This window comes from Solanum lycopersicum, chromosome 3 (genome assembly GCF_036512215.1).
Source record: "Solanum lycopersicum chromosome 3, SLM_r2.1".
Taxonomy (NCBI): Eukaryota; Viridiplantae; Streptophyta; class Magnoliopsida; order Solanales; family Solanaceae; genus Solanum; species Solanum lycopersicum.
This window is the reverse complement of record NC_090802.1, coordinates 2,968,522-2,986,046: the sequence shown is the minus strand read 5'-3', so window position 1 is coordinate 2,986,046 and position 17,525 is coordinate 2,968,522. Positions and strand designations below refer to the sequence as shown.

At 35.0% G+C, this 17,525-nt stretch overlaps 3 protein-coding genes across 4 annotated transcripts; 1 reads left to right on the top strand and 2 right to left on the bottom strand.

Moving 5' to 3' along the window:
• Nucleotides 1–642: 642 nt before the first annotated feature.
• On the bottom strand, nucleotides 643–4,911 carry LOC101257240 (uncharacterized). The gene is made up of 3 exons (XM_004234231.5): nucleotides 2,530–4,911; nucleotides 2,218–2,409; nucleotides 643–1,438 (listed from the first exon to the last, which is right to left on the bottom strand). Exons 1-3 carry the CDS (start codon nucleotides 4,596–4,598, stop codon nucleotides 895–897), a joined length of 2,805 nt encoding a protein of 934 aa, XP_004234279.1. The 5' UTR covers nucleotides 4,599–4,911; the 3' UTR covers nucleotides 643–894.
• A 768-nt stretch (nucleotides 4,912–5,679) lies between these two features.
• Nucleotides 5,680–8,914, top strand: LOC101256845 (uncharacterized). The gene is made up of 2 exons (NM_001366416.1): nucleotides 5,680–6,113; nucleotides 8,591–8,914. Exons 1-2 carry the CDS (start codon nucleotides 5,728–5,730, stop codon nucleotides 8,694–8,696), a joined length of 492 nt encoding a protein of 163 aa, NP_001353345.1. The 5' UTR covers nucleotides 5,680–5,727; the 3' UTR covers nucleotides 8,697–8,914.
• A 661-nt stretch (nucleotides 8,915–9,575) lies between these two features.
• On the bottom strand, nucleotides 9,576–15,736 carry ABCC2 (ABC transporter C family member 2). 2 transcript variants are annotated; one of them, XM_069296165.1, is made up of 11 exons: nucleotides 15,609–15,736; nucleotides 13,181–15,214; nucleotides 12,697–13,017; nucleotides 12,529–12,615; nucleotides 11,770–12,357; nucleotides 11,513–11,677; nucleotides 11,120–11,414; nucleotides 10,823–11,037; nucleotides 10,376–10,745; nucleotides 10,062–10,301; nucleotides 9,576–9,971 (listed from the first exon to the last, which is right to left on the bottom strand). In XM_069296165.1, the coding sequence occupies exons 2-11, from the start codon at nucleotides 15,188–15,190 to the stop codon at nucleotides 9,859–9,861; spliced, it is 4,404 nt and encodes a 1,467-aa protein (XP_069152266.1). In that variant the 5' UTR covers nucleotides 15,191–15,214; nucleotides 15,609–15,736; the 3' UTR covers nucleotides 9,576–9,858. The 2 variants fall into 2 exon arrangements, with proteins under 2 accessions (XP_069152266.1, XP_004234191.1); XM_004234143.4 differs by having other exon boundaries at nucleotides 15,369–15,625.
• Between the last annotated feature and the right edge of the window lie 1,789 nt (nucleotides 15,737–17,525).

Below are 17,525 nucleotides of genomic sequence, written 5' to 3'. Positions count from 1 at the left end.
TTTTTAAAAGTACGTTCGAGAGTCAAAAATTACAATTAAGGCAAATATTAATGTATTTTTAATATAAAAATATTTTACAAAGAAAAACTAGTTTAAACATCTATTACAATAAATTGAAATGTTGATATTCAAATTTTTAATCAATATGATACCTTTTTCGAAGGGTGAAATCTTTAATTATTTTTTTTTTCTTTTTTGTTCTAATCTTACAAAAACATCGTTGTTACCTTTTTATTTTTTTTCTAATTCTGCAAAATAATAAATAAAATAATAATACATAAACATAAATAATATATATAATTTATTAAATAAAAATAAAAATTATCAAATGAAACTTAATCAAATTTCTGAGATATGTTAATTAATTAATAAGATAAAAATAAAAATTTTAATTTAGTCTTGAAAAAATTGTTTACAAAACAAATTTTTTAAATTTCTTCACAACAACAGAAAAATTGATTCTGCTTTCATTTAAAACAGTTTTACAGATTTGCCAAACACCTAATTTACCAAAAAAAGTACCTTTTTTTCTCAAAACAAATGTTTATAGGCTCCCAACAACAATGTACAGGCTCTAAGTTTAGTAAATCAAATAGAAGAGTATTTTTAAGATTGTTAATAATTTGAGGATGAAATTAATAATTTACGTTAAGTTTTTAATGTTTTCAACTAACAATTATTTTTTTAGTTTATTAATTTTAAAAATGCAGTATTTATTAAACGTTGATGACATCTTCGGAAAGCCATATTCTCTTCACATACATCATTTTGTACTTGATCTAAGAAGTAACTCATTAAAGTGAAATAGCATGCTTTGCTCTTCATTCTAATTAGAGATAGCATGCTTCAATTGCTACAACAGTATTCTTTCAGTGAGTATGGTGCAACTTGTCATCACCAATCCTGAAAGAGAGCCTTGGAAACAGAAGTAGAACTCCGTTCTAGCTTTTCATCACTTTGAGAGGATGACCATTTCTTTCCACTCATTGGTGTTTCATACACCACGCTGTGTCTACCTTTTTTCCGCTCTTTTCTTTTCAGTTCCTTCTGATCTTCACACTTTATTTTAACAGACTTAAGCTGCTTTGGGGCCCAAACTCTTTGCAGGTCTGGCATCCTTGTGAATGATCCAAATCGTCGAGCCTTCTCTCTCCGATCACGAGCTTCACTTAACTTGCGGGCATGTTCCTCTCCTGTTATAGCTTGGGAGCTCCCATCGATGTTTTCTGGTGGTTGGCACAACTCATCCTCTGCTGAGACTGATAATCGCATGTTGTTGACTTCAGCCGTTTCATACCTCTCTTGCTTCTCCCTCCAGGACTGATTACTGTCCTCACTATTGAACAGAAGAGCCTGCTTTTCATCTTCAACACCAAATGGAAGTAGATCCATTTCTGCGTAAATTCTATTGACAACATCTTCGATAATGTTATGGTACCTGAATCATGTTGGATTTCCAGATTAGGTCCCAGATAACAGTACTATGCTATGGTAGAGCATGAATTTTCTCATCTATGAGGAGCAAACCAGAGCTAATTCTACTTAAAATAACAGAGTGATTGCTTTCAACTTTGATGACACAGAGATTGAAACCTCTATGCTTGTAATTCATTAACAGAAGTAGTGAAGGTAATGGAGTTCTCTGAGAAATTCAACATAACAGAACTTAGTTTTATAGTAAATGAAATGATTATCTAGTAGAAAAATGACAATTATATGGCCTCAAAACCATACATGTCAAAAATCCCTAAGCCGGTGCATGAAGTTTCTTTAAGAACCAAAGTTTTAAAAGAAGAAAAATGTCATGAAACAGAAAACTAATGAAGTGGATTCTATGATGATGAAATCCAAATAATCCTTGATGGTCTATAGAGATATGGTAGGTCTAATCTTAGATAATTATCCTATTCTTGTCTATGTCAGTAAGAATATAATTAGTGTATCTTGACAAGGAAAGAAGATGAGGAAACTTGTGCAAGGAGGATACGCTAGAGGCAGCAATATATAGTGAAGTAGGACGGATAAAACATGGAAACAAAATAATTGTTGTTGGTGAAATAGAAGGATTGGAAGACAGAAGACCTATTTGTCATGCTGAATACTATCTTTATCAACAAAAAAAAAAAAAAGGGATTTAAAACTTGTTGTAAGGCATGAATCAGATTATCACAGGTATAGGGCAAGAATGAGCTCTTTAGTTTCAAGCAAAACATTAACCTTAATCGAATAGTACGTTCAACGTAATCATATAGGCTAAGATCACCATGAATCCCTCCTTCAACAAGATATTGAATAATCTCTAGAAAGGAACAGATCTCTTTAACCAGCTTCTGCTTGGAGGACTCTTTAATACTCTCAGAAAAGGTTGATCCAAGGATTTCCATCCGAAGCAATATCTGCATTTCAAATCTTGTGAAAGTTAAGGATAAATGCACTTTAAGTACAACATCAATTCATTTACTTCATAAAGCTGAATTCAATTTGTAATAATTTATAAACAAAAGCAGGATGAAACTAAAGGAAGGATACTCTCGAACAGTATTTTCTGAGGTTGGACTGAAATCGGATACTTCAGAGGGATCATCGTGCTTCAGCTTCTCTTTCATTTCTTTGGGCTTTCTTAGTAGGATCTTCATAAGTTCAGGTAGGATAGTCTTGCAACATGAATCATTTGTTTTTGGAATTTGGGATTCACCTCCTACATTATCATCTATCTCATACTTTTGGGATAATGCGCGTATCGATGACTTCAATAGTCGTGCTGCTAAAGTTTGCAAGTCTCTTCCAGATTGTAGACCATGCTGGATTTTCTTTGGTAGATTACTGAAGAAGGCTTCTGCAGTTTCTGAGCATACAAGATGTGCATCTCCCTCCAGCATGAGGTTTGAATCTGAGGGAAACTGTGTAGAGAATGGCTGTTGCGTCTGTCTTTTATGTGAATCTGCAGCCTTTAGCAAGCAGGTGCTGGACTTCTTGATTTGTTTCATCCAGCACTTCAAGAACTTCAGCTTCTTTGATTTCTCAATTTTTCTGGCAAAACAAATATCTACCAGCTCAAAATCATTACACTCAAATGCTTCCTTGAGGAATGAACTCCAAGTCAGATTCTTTGTTGAACACTTCTTGTCCTTTTTTCTTTTTCCATTCCCTAGTGAGACATTGATTTCATTAGAACTGCCACAGGTCATGTCATTCATCTGCTTTAAAATTGAGCCGTAATTATGACCACCTTCTATTCTTGAAAGAAGAGCCAATTGTGCTGTCAAAGGCCTGAGAACACCTGTGATTGTACTTCCATTGCTATTTGATACAGTTACTGAAACCCAATAGCTTTCTTCATATAAGAAACTGAGAAGAATTTGCCACAGGACTGTAGAATTTCCTTGGGAATGCTGACCCTTTACTCCAGATAGTACATCAAGGACTCCATCAACACAAGTATCATTACGATAGTTATTTTTGCATCTGGCAGACTGCTGCACTAGAACATAACTAGATGAGCATCCTTCAATCCTTTCTCCTACATTGCACTTCTGTACAGCCTTGAGATGCATATTAAACGAGCTTTTACCAAGACAAGACCAAAATGTTTCTTCTCGATCACACCCTTCATTTTGCTTGTCTCCAAGTCCTAGTGTATTCAGAATATCTTCAGATCTAAGCTTAGGCAATGTTGTGATATTGAGCAATTCAAGATCACATAACTTGCATTCCAAAGGCTTTCCATTGACATCAAGGATCTCAAGATTGAGCTGTGCAGAACCTCTGTCAAATGCATTGCTTTTCAGAAAATCAAAAGACATCCCAATTTCAGGATATATCAAGCCAAAGGGAATCAGAGCAGAACCTAAAACAATGGAATCAGTTGAACTAATCCCCCAACCAAAATGTCTAATTCCATTCTCCAACATGGATGACCATTCACCTTTATCAACAAATTCAACCTTTCCATCATTATTTTCATCTCTCACGTCGATCCAACTAAAATGAATATTTCTATTATCAAAAGCACTCCTCACAGTACCAAAAATCTCACTGAATTTGAAATTAAAACCTTCAAAATCCTTTAAAATCTCAGAATTCACATCCACATGTACATACTGAGCTAGATCAATCATCGATCTGGAAATAGGCGAAAATAAAACAATCAAATTCTGAGATGCCTTTGGAATCTCACCAGTCATCTTACCTGGAGTACTCTCCATTTCAGACTCCCAAACGTAATCATGTACTAGCTGAAGCAAATAACATGCAGTGTGACAAGCCTTAGAACAATTCACTTCCAATTCAACTGGCAGCGCAAAGGAACTTAGGGTTTCGGTAATTGATTCTAGGGTTTGAGACTGGTGGTTGAAACCGGAAGAGAGGTTCGGAATGAGGCTGTGTATTGCGGAGGAGGAGCGGAGAGGGGAAAGCGAAGAAAAGAAAAAATTAAAAGCAAAAAGCGAGTTGCAGAGAGATGGGAAATTGAGGAGGCGCGTGGAGGTAGCGAGTATGGAGTTGAGGTAGTGTGTAGGGTTTGTAAGAATGAGAAGTGGATTTAGATCTATGAGGAGCACAATCCTTTGAGTTCTCGAGTAGTCTATAGTTTCCGCCATAGCTTGCAGATACGAGCAGAGCACTAACCTGCGCCGTGTGTGCGTATGACTGGTTGCGACAGTTCTAATTATCTGGTGAATTTTTAATACATGCCGGAAAGTTGTTCTGACTCCACCGCCGGTGCCTCTCCGCCGGATCTTTGATAGCAGAGAGAGTAATCCAACATGCGCTGACGGATCTTTGATTGCATAGAGAGGTATTGCAACATGCGCGGTAAGTGATTGAGTGAAGTTTCGGAATTTGGTAGAGACTGTTTGTGGCGGGAAACGGAAACAGCGGGAAATATTTTGATTTCAAAATGAAAAAGAAAAAGATGATTGCTAAAATGAACCGGAAGAATCTTAAGCACGTGATGGGTGCTGATAGGCATGTGATACGACGGCCACGCCATCTCTTCTTATGAGTAATTCTATCCGTTAAAATTGGATATGGATAATGATTGAATAGCTTAAAGTCGAATTTATTTATTTAATGTGCACTTAAATTATTAAAGTGATTAAAGGAAAAAGAATATAAATGTACTCTATAATCAAATTTATTTATGTCATTCGAGCTTGGCTTACTTATTGAATTGGTTATTTGAAAAAAGATTCGTTCATATTATTTTTTGTTAGTTTGATTTTCATAAAATTATATTTATATTAACAAGAAATAACTTTTAGCATTTTTCGATTAAAATTTTGATTAAATATATTCAATTTGTTGTTTCTTCTTCTTTAATTTGATACGAAATTATTTTAAATTTCAAAAATAAATTTTTTTCAAGCTAAATAGTAAAATTTAGAATAATAAAATAAAATAATTTAAATGAAGAATTAACTTATTTTATAATATTATTAAAATCGAATTACTATTAATTCAAAATAATAAAAATCACACAAAAATTATAAGGAAGAGTTTCGAACTCGAGATGTCAGTATTAAAGAGCCATTGGAATTTTGTTAGGCAAGTTCTTAATTGTTTTTTTGTATCGAAATGTTACTTATAAAATATTAGATGGTCAAGCTCAGGGTGAAAAGCAAATATACGACGTCGTTGATATCCTATCTTCTTCTTCGGGATCGTTGTTGGGGGCTCTGAAAGGAAAACACCAAATCCGAAGCAGAGCACTGGAACACCAGAATACAAATGTCGACGATTTCGGCCACATTTTTTAGATCATTATACTGTATAGCTTCTCCGCCACCTTCTACTATTTCAAGATTCTTTCTTCCAACTCCTTTACTTTTACCCAAATTCCGTTCATGCCCCAAGCCTCTTACTTCTTCGTCAAGGAAACCGGTGGCATGTACCAATTCTTCCGAAGAAGCAGAAGTTTCTCAGACGATGGATGAATGGCTTCAGAAACTACCCGATAAGACAAAGCCTTTGTACTCTCATAGTTTGCCCTGTATAGAAGCCTGGTTGAGGAGTTTGGGGTTTTATCAGAGTAGAGATGATAGAGCTCTTTGGTTTGTCGAAAACCCAGATTGGCAGGCTCAATTGTCACTGGATATCACTGAACTTCATATAAGGTTAGTCTTTAATTTTTCGCTACTCCCATTTTCATGAGCGATAAAGATCATGTTTTTAGTATGTCTGTTTGGTTATATTTAGCTGCTCTTCGCATGTGCTTGTTCACGGGTATGCGGGGTAACCGGTGCATAGCCAGACTTTAATGCACCGGTATGCCTGTGTGTGTTGTGGAATGAGATGGGTATAATGTGAGTAGTGGCAGAACCCAATTTTCACTGGGAATTCAAAATATAAAAAAGTAAACGTACCAAGCAGCTAACTGTTCAATATCTATTATATATACATGCAAAATAATTGTAACCCTGTGTAGTTCGGATGAACCCCTTCTGGTTCCCTAGCTCTGCCCTGAATTGGAGATGAATGCTAATGGAGGTTCATTAAGGTTTAGTTAATTCAGTAATTGATACTGATGTTTTATGATTTTTGGACTACTGTGACAAGAAATAGATTATGGTGAAATTCAGGAGTGAGGTTAACTTGAAAAGGCACCACTTATTGATAGGTTTTGGGTCTTATCCGATGGGGTCAGTTTATATGATTATAATTGGAGATCGAAGTGGTTAAGCCTGCATAGATTTGGTTTAACCAAGAAGCGTTTGTTTGATTGATTAGTGTCAAGAAAAATCTGTACACGGGTTATACTGTTTGAATTGCATTTTTGTAGTTAAAAGGATAATTTACAGAGAATAAGGTTACATTTGGCAGTAACATTAAGTTTTCATAACTTTGTTGGACCAAGTAGGTGGGGAGTTCTTTTACTGGCTATAACAATCATATACGGAGTTCTTATTGTAACAATGTTTAGCTTTGTGAAGTTAAGATCCTATGTAGTTAGCATGTTCCATGCCCCTTTTTCTTGATTTTGTGTTTTCATGATGTTCATGATAAGAAGTTTGGCACCCAAAGGTGTGGAGTAACAACCAACAGAGTGGGTGAAAACCATGGGAGACTAGGGTTCAGTTCCAAGTAAATATTTATGCCCACTAACTTACTCGGTACCTGAGCTGATGGATGATGGCAGCTACCCATTAAATTGTGGAGGTGCACAACCTAAACGTACACCACTGTTATCGAAGAAAATGACAGAGCAGTTTAGAGAGGTTGATTGGTTATTGTCTATGTTTCTGGGTTTAGAAACATAAATTTAAGTTTTAATTTGTATCTATTGTTGTGTGTTGTGCCTTTCTTCTGGTAATAGGAATTAATATATTATTTTGATGCTATATTGATTAAAAGTGTGATTGTAACTTAGAAAGGAAACATCATGATTGCAGCCTTAAGTCATGTCTGGTGGATATCTTATTACATGAAAAAAAAAATTGTCTGGTGTATATCTCTTTGGTGGCTGATGAACAGAATCGTGAAGTCTGATTTTTAGGTTTTGGGTCTATTTTCCAGTGTCTCTACCTTTAAGTAAGTTAAACTTCTAACAGCGACCTAGTAGTCAATTAAGTGGGTTGAGAACCTTGAGGTGACGGGTTCACATTCTACCAATGGCAAAAACACTAGGTGATTTCTTCCCATGTACCAAGCCAAGAGTTACCCGGTATTTGTATTGGTGGGAGGTAACAGGTATCCTTGGAATTAATTGAGGTGCGTGCAAGCTAAGCCTAGACTCCACAATTATTAGAAAAGAAAGACTTGCATTATACCCAAATTGGTACTTGATTCACAAGTTCTGAAATTGAGGTCTCAAGGTTCAATGGAACAATTTGCACACTATTCTCTTAATTTTGTACTTTGATATCTTTTTTATTTTGTAGGTTTGGATTCTAATTCTCCTTCTAAGCAATTTATTTATTAAAATCATCAGCATTCAAATTGATGCATAGCGAAATTTTGATACATGATCATGCTTGATATGAAAAACCTGCTTAAAGTATAGTAGACATATCTTTTGAATTATTATATCTTGCTTTTTCCTATTGGTTTTATTGTAGGATTTGTTCAATTTACTGAAAACTTCTTAGCACTTAATGATATTATATTTTCCATTGTGGGTATGATGCAAAAGAAGCCACCAGAAGTCCATGTGTTTTCTTTTTTAAAAGTAAAACTGAATAAGTTAGCAGCTTAATGACTAGCGTTGTCAAGGCTTGAGAAAGCAATGGTTATTAGGAAACCCTTTGTCGGGGCTTGAAAATGCATGGATCATGGGTAATTATAGATATTATTGGATGTATGTGTTTACCTGTAGAAGAATTTGGGCCTTCAAAATGTTTCATCCTTTAGAGAGGGAAAGCTCTCTTTTGATGCAGACCATAGTTCTCGAGAAATTTTGAAGAATTGTATTACTTCTAGTTCTCCTGACAATGTCATACTACAATCAATAATTACTAGATCACAGTCATACTAAGCTCTTTGATAAATAATTTGTGATTGCTCTGTAGTGGTAATTTAATTGCAATATTCAAATAATATTGCACTGCCAGTTTGAACTTTGATCTAATACAAGCTAATGTTTCTTGAAATGCAGGTATCTGAAGAGAGGACCTGGAAATCTTGAAAAAGATGTAGATAGAAGATTTAGCTATGCACTGAGCAGGGAAGATATTGAAAATGCCATACTTGGAGGTCCATAAGGACAAACCTTTTATGCGTGTACGTTAGGTAGCCATAACACTGTTCCATCTCAATTCCAAGCAACTCTAATGAGTTAAGTTTCCCAAAAACTCATATAGATACACATACAGTGGGATCCAAATTCTTTTTAGGAAGGGGTTATGTAGGGATATATTGTGGGTTGGATCAAGTTTATGTTTCATATTGATTTATGGGAAACATTGTTTACTTTCATAAATTACCTGGCTGATTGATGCTCATCCATTTCTATTGCTGTTTTTCGTTCAGTATAAAAATTGATAAGAACGGGTTTTAGACTAGTTTTCATACTATTGTTAGAAAACTATTCATATTATCAGAATTCTGTGGTTCTTTTCTTCTTGTTATAGTTTGTTATTACTTGGGTAGCTGGCCACTAAATCCTGTAGGAATATCCAGAGAAGTCAGGCAGTGATCCTGCTTGTGTCTGCGGTGAACAGCATGGTCACAGAAAACCAAAGAACATTTTCTTTTGGGAAATTCTTTGAGATCTTCCATTGTCGTTGATGTAATGCAGCACATATGTTTTCTGATGCTGCCCTGAAGTTCTACCACCATGTTTAGACAATCATATGCAGAATCTTGTTCAATCTTCCATTTTTGGCACTCATTTAAATTTGTTGACAAATAACTGAATCTATATTGGGTGTAGTACAGATCAGGTTGTAATCCAAGATGTTGGATTTGTCTCCAGTTGAGGAGAAAGAGCCTTTACAGCACAGAACTTGAAACTATCTCATCACCTATTATTGCTAGTTCCATCGCGATGAATTTACTTCTTTCATTATTTGTTAAACTGCAACTCTGGACTATGGAGTTTGCTTGTTTCATCCTTAATGGCGATGGAGAAATGCTACAGCTTATCAGTTGACAATATAACCACAAGTGTGGTTTGAGTAAGAACTTAATTTATACTGTTGGAAGATATACATCTGTAAGCATACATCCAATGAAAAATGGTACAAAGTCAAGCAGACCGACACATAAGGTACAGTTCACACAAGCTAACTCTAGTTCTTTAACAGTCAATATCGCGCTCAGCTCTGCCCTAATGGTTGCCTTGTTTAGGCATCCAAAGCAGTTGCAGTTACACAGGGCAATGTGTGTTAGGCCAAAAAAGATGTTGCAAATCCACAGTTAGCTTCAATGAGATTCAGCTGAGTCATAGTGAGACCAATACTCCTTTACAAGCTGCCCAAATAGTGAATTTTCTTGCTTCATCAGTTTCATTGGTTCATCATACTCAACTAGTTTCCCTGCAGTATTCACAACCAAAGTTGAAGTCATTACAGTTAAAACAAAACTCTTAATATATGCACGTTTAAAACTGAATAAACAGCTCTTACCATCACTAATGGCCAGAACCATTGTACAATCCATTACTGTGGGTATCCTATGAGCTACTGTAATAACAGTACTGTTAGCAAATTCTGTCCTGATAGTTTTCTGCAATATCATATCAGTAGCATTGTCAATTGAAGCAGTTGCTTCGTCAAGCACCAAAATCTTAGCTTTCCTCAAAAGAGCACGTCCCAAGCAGAACAATTGCCGTTGTCCCATGCTCCAGTTAGATCCATCTTCCACAACTGAAATGACACTAACATCGTTAACAGAACACCAACTGGATAAAACAATCAGACGCGTTCTTAGAAAAACTTACCCAATGAGTCAAGCCCCTTCTCTTTTTCCTCAACTGGCTCTTTTAGCTGACACTTTCCAAGTACCTCCCATATATCCTTATCAGTATGTTGACATAAGGGATCCAAGTTGTATCTTACTGTACCATTGAAGAGTGTAGGATCTTGAGGTATAATCCCAAAACGGGACCTTAAATCATGAAGACCAATTTTAGAAATGTCAACTCCATCTACCAAAATCCTTCCACTTGTTGGCTCCACTAATCGAAATAATGCACCAATGAGTGTAGTCTTGCCACTGCCAGTCCGGCCAACAACACCAATTTTATGGCCTCCTTCAAATGTACAACTGATCCCCCTAAGAACAAGCGGGGAATCTTCCCTATATCTGATCTGTTTTTGGATAAACACTGATCAGTACGATGAACGTTGCGAATACAAGAAAATTAGGGTGGTGAGACCAAGTTTACCTGCAAATCTTGAATTTCAACTTTACCCCTTGTTGGCCAATTAACTGGTGGACGGTTCTCTTTAACAATCACAGGAGCTTCACTTGGGATGTGCATATACTGGTTAAGCCTTTCTACAGAAATTATGTAATTTGCGAGTGTGCACTGGTTTTGAATGGAAAAAACAAGAGACATGTTTAAGGAAAGACCATAGGACAAAGCCATCCCAATAAATCCTGCAAAAGTATAATACACATTTAGGCGAAAATTTAAGAAACAATCATCTAGTCTCAATAGAAATATTGGTTGATGGCATACCTGGACTGAAAGTTCCAGGAGGAAGCAAAACCATGCAGAGTGCCGAAGATGCGAGAACAGTTGCACTGATAGTTTCCAGTCGTTGAATCAACCACTCGTTTGCTGCAAAATTGTGGAAGAAAGGACTGGCATTTATATCAATAAGCTCAAAAGTCTTTGCAAAAAATCTATCTTCCTCTTTGAATGCCCTTATAGTGACAGCTCCAGCAATAGATTCAGCAAGATGGTTAGCCACAAATGATTTGGTGGTACCATTTATCCGCATCAACTCTTTGGCTGATGCATAGTAGTATTTCTGGCAAGGGTAAGAGAAAAAGTTTTTGAAGTCCCGTTTATCAGTTACTGCTGTCACATAAGAAACTAGTGCTGCAAAATAAAATAGCCAACTCTAACCTGCAACCGAATGGCTAGATAAACCATTGGGATGGAGATAGCCAGAACTTGCCAAGTCACAACAGCTAGCACCATAAGATTTGAATAGAAGTTTGTGGTAGCTCCAAAAGTGAAAACCAAGTTAAATGGAATATCAAGATCAACTATACTCAAATCTGATGAGACCTGCATCCACATGTTTGGGGTAGCAAAAATGGTTAGGTCCATAATATCACTATGATTTCTTGTTTTTAGAGGTTCATGTTTGAGATACTTACCCGGCTTATTATCCTCCCCAAAGGTGTAGAGTCATAAAATGACATAGGAGCACGAAAAAGAGAATTTAATAGCTCTGAGAACAAGGACTTTGATGATTGCAAACCTAAGAAAACCGTTGATAGGGATCTAGAGAGCAAAAACAGCGTTGAAACAACTCCAATTACCAAGTAAACTGTAATCAGTCTCAGAGTGCTAACGTGGGGGTTATCAACATTTGCAGCCATCCAGGAGTTCTGGGTTATCTGACCAATCACAAATGTTACGTGCGAGAGAATAGCAATGGAAAAGAACAAGTATCCTTTGTTCTGATTTAGATATTGAACATAAGGCGTAAATCCAGTGTCTCCGACTTCTCTCTCCTCTTGCTTAATCAACTGATCACCTCCAGGGGCTACAGAAGTTTTGCTAGTATCAGTCTTACGAATTTCTCTTGTATTTGATTCCCGCCTTGATGAAGAATTAACCTCTGCAACCCTCTCTGAACCAGCAGTCTCTTTGTGTGCATCAACCAAGTCATGGAATTCTTTGCTTGAGGCCAATAACTGATGATAAGGAGCTGCATTTAAAATTTCTCCATCTGACATTAACTGTGAATAAAAGTAGACACATGTAAGGCCAACCATTCAGCTTCAAAGAATTATGCAACATTTACAGAAAATATGTCAAGAGTTCAAGAGTTTACTTCCTTTTTCTTCTTTGAAAAATAAAAGATCGATAAGAAATCATATTGGCAACAGAGTTTGTCAAGAAAAACTAACCAGAACCATATCAAAAGCAGGAAGAAAATCAACTTGGTGGGTCACAAGTAAGACAGTCTTCCCTGAGAGAGCTTCCATGACGTATTCCTGCAGAAGATCATTTCAGATTTGAGCTAGCAAACAATAAGAAATGACATGAAAAACAATAATATGAATAACATTTCTCACATTAAATAGGCTACTAGCAGTATGGGCATCTACAGCACTGAACGGATCATCCAACAGATATATATCAGCATTCTGATAGAGTGCCCGAGCAAGTTGAATGCGCTGCTTTTGACCACCACTAAGATTAACTCCTCTTTCACCTATTTCAGTGAGATCACCATATGGTAGCAACTCAAGGTCTTTTAGTAGTGAACATTTTTCCAAAGTTTGCTGGTATCTCTGGCCATCATGTGGAGAACCAAACAAAATATTTTCTCGTATTGACCCCGTCTGAATCCATGCTGACTGAGAGACATAGGCAACTGTTCCAAAAACTTTAACCTGCAGAACACAGAATCTGTACTCAGTTAGGAATATGGATGTATTTCCACACCTATGCATATAGTGAAGTAAAATTATGAATGCGCCTATGATAAAAACTTGAAAAACCTACTTGTCATTTCCTATGTAGCAAAGAAAACAGTAAGTAATGAATACAACTTACAGTTCCTTCGATACTTGGAACCTCTCCAAGAATTGCTGCCAGAAGAGTTGACTTTCCTGAGCCCACCTCCCCACATATAGCAATCTTCTCACCGGGTCTAACCTCCAAACTAATGTTTCTAAGAGTAGGTCGAGGTGGATTCTCTTCCCATGAGAGATTAGCTGATTTCAAAAGTATGGCATGATCTGTACATCCAAAGTTGTGGTTCTGCCTAACATTTGCATTTTCCAGCTCGGGGGCCTCAAGGAACTTGACAATCCTTTCAAAGGAAACCTTGGCTTGAATCACCACACCAATAACGTCAGGAATGGTTCTTATTGGATCCTGAACCAGACGTAAAGTTGCTACAAAAGTGAAAACGTTACTTGCGTATAGTGGAACACCTAGAAAATAACAAGCCCCAAATGTTGCAGCAGAGACCAAAACAGGTGATGACCAGAAAAGGAAGCTATTATATGCCTTCCGCAACTGAACAGCTGATAACCATTTCTCTTCTACTTTCCTCAAATTCTGAATGACACTCTTAAAATGAGTTTCCCATGCATATAGTTTCAGTACTTTCATATTAACAAGAGCCTCTGAGATAGCTTTCAGCCGATCATCTTGTGCAACCATTAGCTTGGACTGGAACCTATGTTGCAACTTTGCAAGCGGAGTATTGCACAGCACAGTGAATACAATCACTACCAAGGATGCAATAGTTGCGAGTCCAACTGCACGAAAGAGAATGATAAGTGCAAAGCTGAGCTGGACACTCGTTGTCCACATCTGATGCAACCAAAAAGGAAACTCTCCAATTCGATATGCATCCACAGTTACATAGTTCATGATCTCACCACTAGAATGCATCAGCTTAGCAGCATTGGATAATCTTATTTGCTTCTTATAAATGGCTGCTGTAAGTAAAGACCTTACTTTCAGACCGATAAGTCTGCACCTGAAATACCATTGCCTTTGTGACAAGGATTCCAAGTTCTTTGATATAAAAAGCAGAATAACCAATAAAAACCCTTCATTTTTAAAAGCAGTATCTCCTTCAGCAACCTTAATGAATGCATTAAGTAGCAGAGGACCAGCAGACAGAGTAGTTACTTTCAGTAGCGCAAAGAGTCCTGACACAATTAGCTCCTTCCGGTGGCACAACACAATTGCCTTCAAAATGGAAGGTTGGGAAGAGGGATCAACTTGTTTCTGTTTGTTCAGTAGCTCCAAAAACATTAAATAACATGATTCAGCACGATCAGCCTCACGCAATTCAGGTATGTCTTCATCCTCAAGTGTTTTCTGTTTCCCCTTCTTCATCAGTGGATTCATCCACCAAAACGACATTACATTAAGAAACCCAGCCTTAGCAAAAGGAGTGACTAAGCCAACAGAATCAGTGCTTTTACTAATTCCATTGACACCACCATCTAACGGAGCATAAAGACCATTTTCATCTATCTCCTCATCATGCTGCAGCCCCTTATAGGTGCACAATAACACTAAACATGCTCCTACAAAGCACAAAACATCTAAACCTATCTTTATCGTTACCTCTTTATCAAGAACAACCGCAACAAGTGACATACCAGCATAAATTCCAGCAAAGACAAAAACAAGAATTGATAGAAGCCTTAAAGGGGTTCTTGAAATATGTTTTCCCCTAAGACTTACAGTTAAACTTACTGATAACCATGTAACTCCATGAAACAAGGTCACTAACCACCTATGAAGTGGTAATGCACTATGCGTATTCTTGAATTGTTCTTCAAACATCCAAATGAACATGGACACATACAGTATCCCCAAGAAACCATTAAAAATAGCACAAGTCAACTGCAAACGTGAGAACCTAGAAAAGCTAGGAACACTGGTGTATTTTAATGATATTGTAAATATCAATAACAACAAAAGTGCAACATCAGAACAAATTATGAATGCATGATTAATACAGGATGATGGTTGTGTCATGGATAACCAATCAAAACTGCACGGTTTTCCACAAAATACAGCCCAAATGTCCTCCATCTCCTTCTACCAATCTCTTAAGCCCTGGAAATAAAATTATAATACCAAAGATTCAAACTTTAATTTGTAAAATATTTCAAAAAATATATATATATAATCAAGATTTATTATAAGCCACAACTTTAGAATCAATAATTAAAAAGAGTAGCCAAAAAGGTGAAAAAGGAACTGAATGTACCTTTATTACAACATAAAAGTGATCAAATTCACAAATAAAGATGAACCAGTTTTACAAAGATGAAAGAAGACAAAAAAAAAAGTTAAAACTGGAAACTTGAACGGTTCCAAGAGAACAGGGAGCGGTTTTCTGTATATACTATACTATATATTATATGATATTATAGTCTGAGAAACACAATCTGACATGGTGTGAGATCCAAATAAAGGCATTTATTATGATTTAAGAAAGATTAAGTACCTAATGGAGTTGACAGTAGAGGTGATGATGTTAAAGTCTTTAAATATATACAATATGTGATGTTTTACAATTGTGTTGCTAGCGTCAGTGCTCACGTCTCTCTCTTTAACAAAGTTTTCTTGACCTTTATCGTTTATAGAGCCGTATAACATTCATATGCCTTTTCATTAGGTTCTGTGTTCAGATCAAATTAGGATTCTAAAATTTTATTGTTATTGACTTTAATTACTTTTATTGTAATTTTAGTATATTTTGTGATAAAAGTTATGAATTCAATAAAACTTCATAATATATAAAGATGAATGAATAGATTCGCACTTTTAACACCATACTCAAAAATAAGATTTCTATTTTAATTTAACTATATCATAACTAAAAGTTGTTTTCTTATTTAATTAATATTAATTACATTCTAACCAATATATTTGAATTAAGAAACACCTCCCATGATATAATATTTAGCACGATTTCAAAAAATATCGATAACAATAACAAAAGTCTATTATAAAATAAAATATTTTCCTAAAAGATATTATTACTAATCTATATAAACTATTCTACATTGCATTATATAGAATTTTCAAAGTTTTTGATAGCAAAAAAAACAGTCATATTAATAATGTAACTTGATGTTAAATTTTTCAAAAGTTAAATTATATAACCTTGTTACGATAAAAATGTTTAAAATATTATTTTCTATAAAAAAAATCTATTTTACTATAATAAATATTTTTATAATATTTTATAATCTTCTTTAAAAAAGTTTACTTTATATCAAACACAGTCCTTTGTAATATGTAATTATGAGTTTTTACATATTTGTCCAATTATATAAGGATTTTAACTTATTTTCCAGCTTCAGAATTACTGTTGGTTATAATGAAATATCCATATATGTCAAATCATATAGATAACAATTTCTTTTAAAATCCAAATTATATATGTAATAATAACACTTTTGAAATTTGTAAGTTTAAAATTATCTTAACATTTATGTAACTACGAAACCTTTTTATCATAGAATACAATGAAAAAACAAAATAAAATTATCTTTTTAAATATAAAGAACGCCCTATTTCTTTGACGAATCAATAAATAAATAATTTTAAATAAAGTGGAAAAAAGGAAATGCGAAGGAAATCTAAAATCTTAATAATTTATTTGACTGACTACAAATTTATCATAGATGTATTATGTTGCTCGACAAGTCAAGATGGTATATATTTTACGTACGTAAGTGGTTGAGCGGCATAGCTCACATTAATTTTAGATCCACATATATATTTCTGTGATAGAGATTGATCACATATGATTAAATATACAGAGTTCAAATATTTTTAAGATTTTTTATTTCGATCTTGTTATATTTAAATTGGAAGTTTTTTAAAATAGTTTTTATTTTATTTTTATAAAATAGTGATATTTAGTACATTTTACTTGTATATTTTATAAGATATGTTATGGTGTTATTTTTATTCGTAAGTTTTTAATCATGATAATTATTAAGATGTATGTAGATATTGAAATTTGATGGGACTCTACAAGATACGGTTAAATTCGAGTTGGACTCTACAAATTGTGTTCATTTCAAATTAGAATTCTTGGGGGCTACTCAACCCTAAACCCTAGTTTATGCTTATATAAATTCTCTTAAATATCATCTCAAAAATTTTAGAGATCGAATACTCTACAAATTAATGAATTATTCATAGAGTGAAGTCAAATCTAAATTATCCTAATTTTAAAAATACGCCACTAACAACCCTCAAACATGAATAAATCTTAAAATCATGAATAAATCTTAAAATTTCAAGAGAGTAGAATTAAGAGATCAATAAAATTGTATTCGCTATGTCACATTAAAATTAAAATTTGTTACAAACACGTGCGTGATTTAAAAAGACACAGAGTATTTAA

Coding starts and splice junctions, on each gene's coding strand:
- LOC101257240 (XM_004234231.5), bottom strand. CDS start 4,598: ATGGCGGAAACTATAGACTACTCGAGAACTCAAAGGATTGTGCTCCTC. Junction 2,410..2,529: donor TCAGAAAATACTGTTCGAGA/GTATCCTTCCTT, acceptor AACTTTCACAAG/ATTTGAAATGCAGATATTGC. Junction 1,439..2,217: donor GAACGTACTATTCGATTAAG/GTTAATGTTTTG, acceptor AACATGATTCAG/GTACCATAACATTATCGAAG.
- LOC101256845 (NM_001366416.1), top strand. CDS start 5,728: ATGTCGACGATTTCGGCCACATTTTTTAGATCATTATACTGTATAGCT. Junction 6,114..8,590: donor ATCACTGAACTTCATATAAG/GTTAGTCTTTAA, acceptor CTTGAAATGCAG/GTATCTGAAGAGAGGACCTG.
- ABCC2 (XM_069296165.1), bottom strand. CDS start 15,190: ATGGAGGACATTTGGGCTGTATTTTGTGGAAAACCGTGCAGTTTTGAT. Junction 13,018..13,180: donor TTCCAAGTATCGAAGGAACT/GTAAGTTGTATT, acceptor TGTGTTCTGCAG/GTTAAAGTTTTTGGAACAGT. Junction 10,746..10,822: donor TTGAAATTCAAGATTTGCAG/GTAAACTTGGTC, acceptor ATCCAAAAACAG/ATCAGATATAGGGAAGATTC.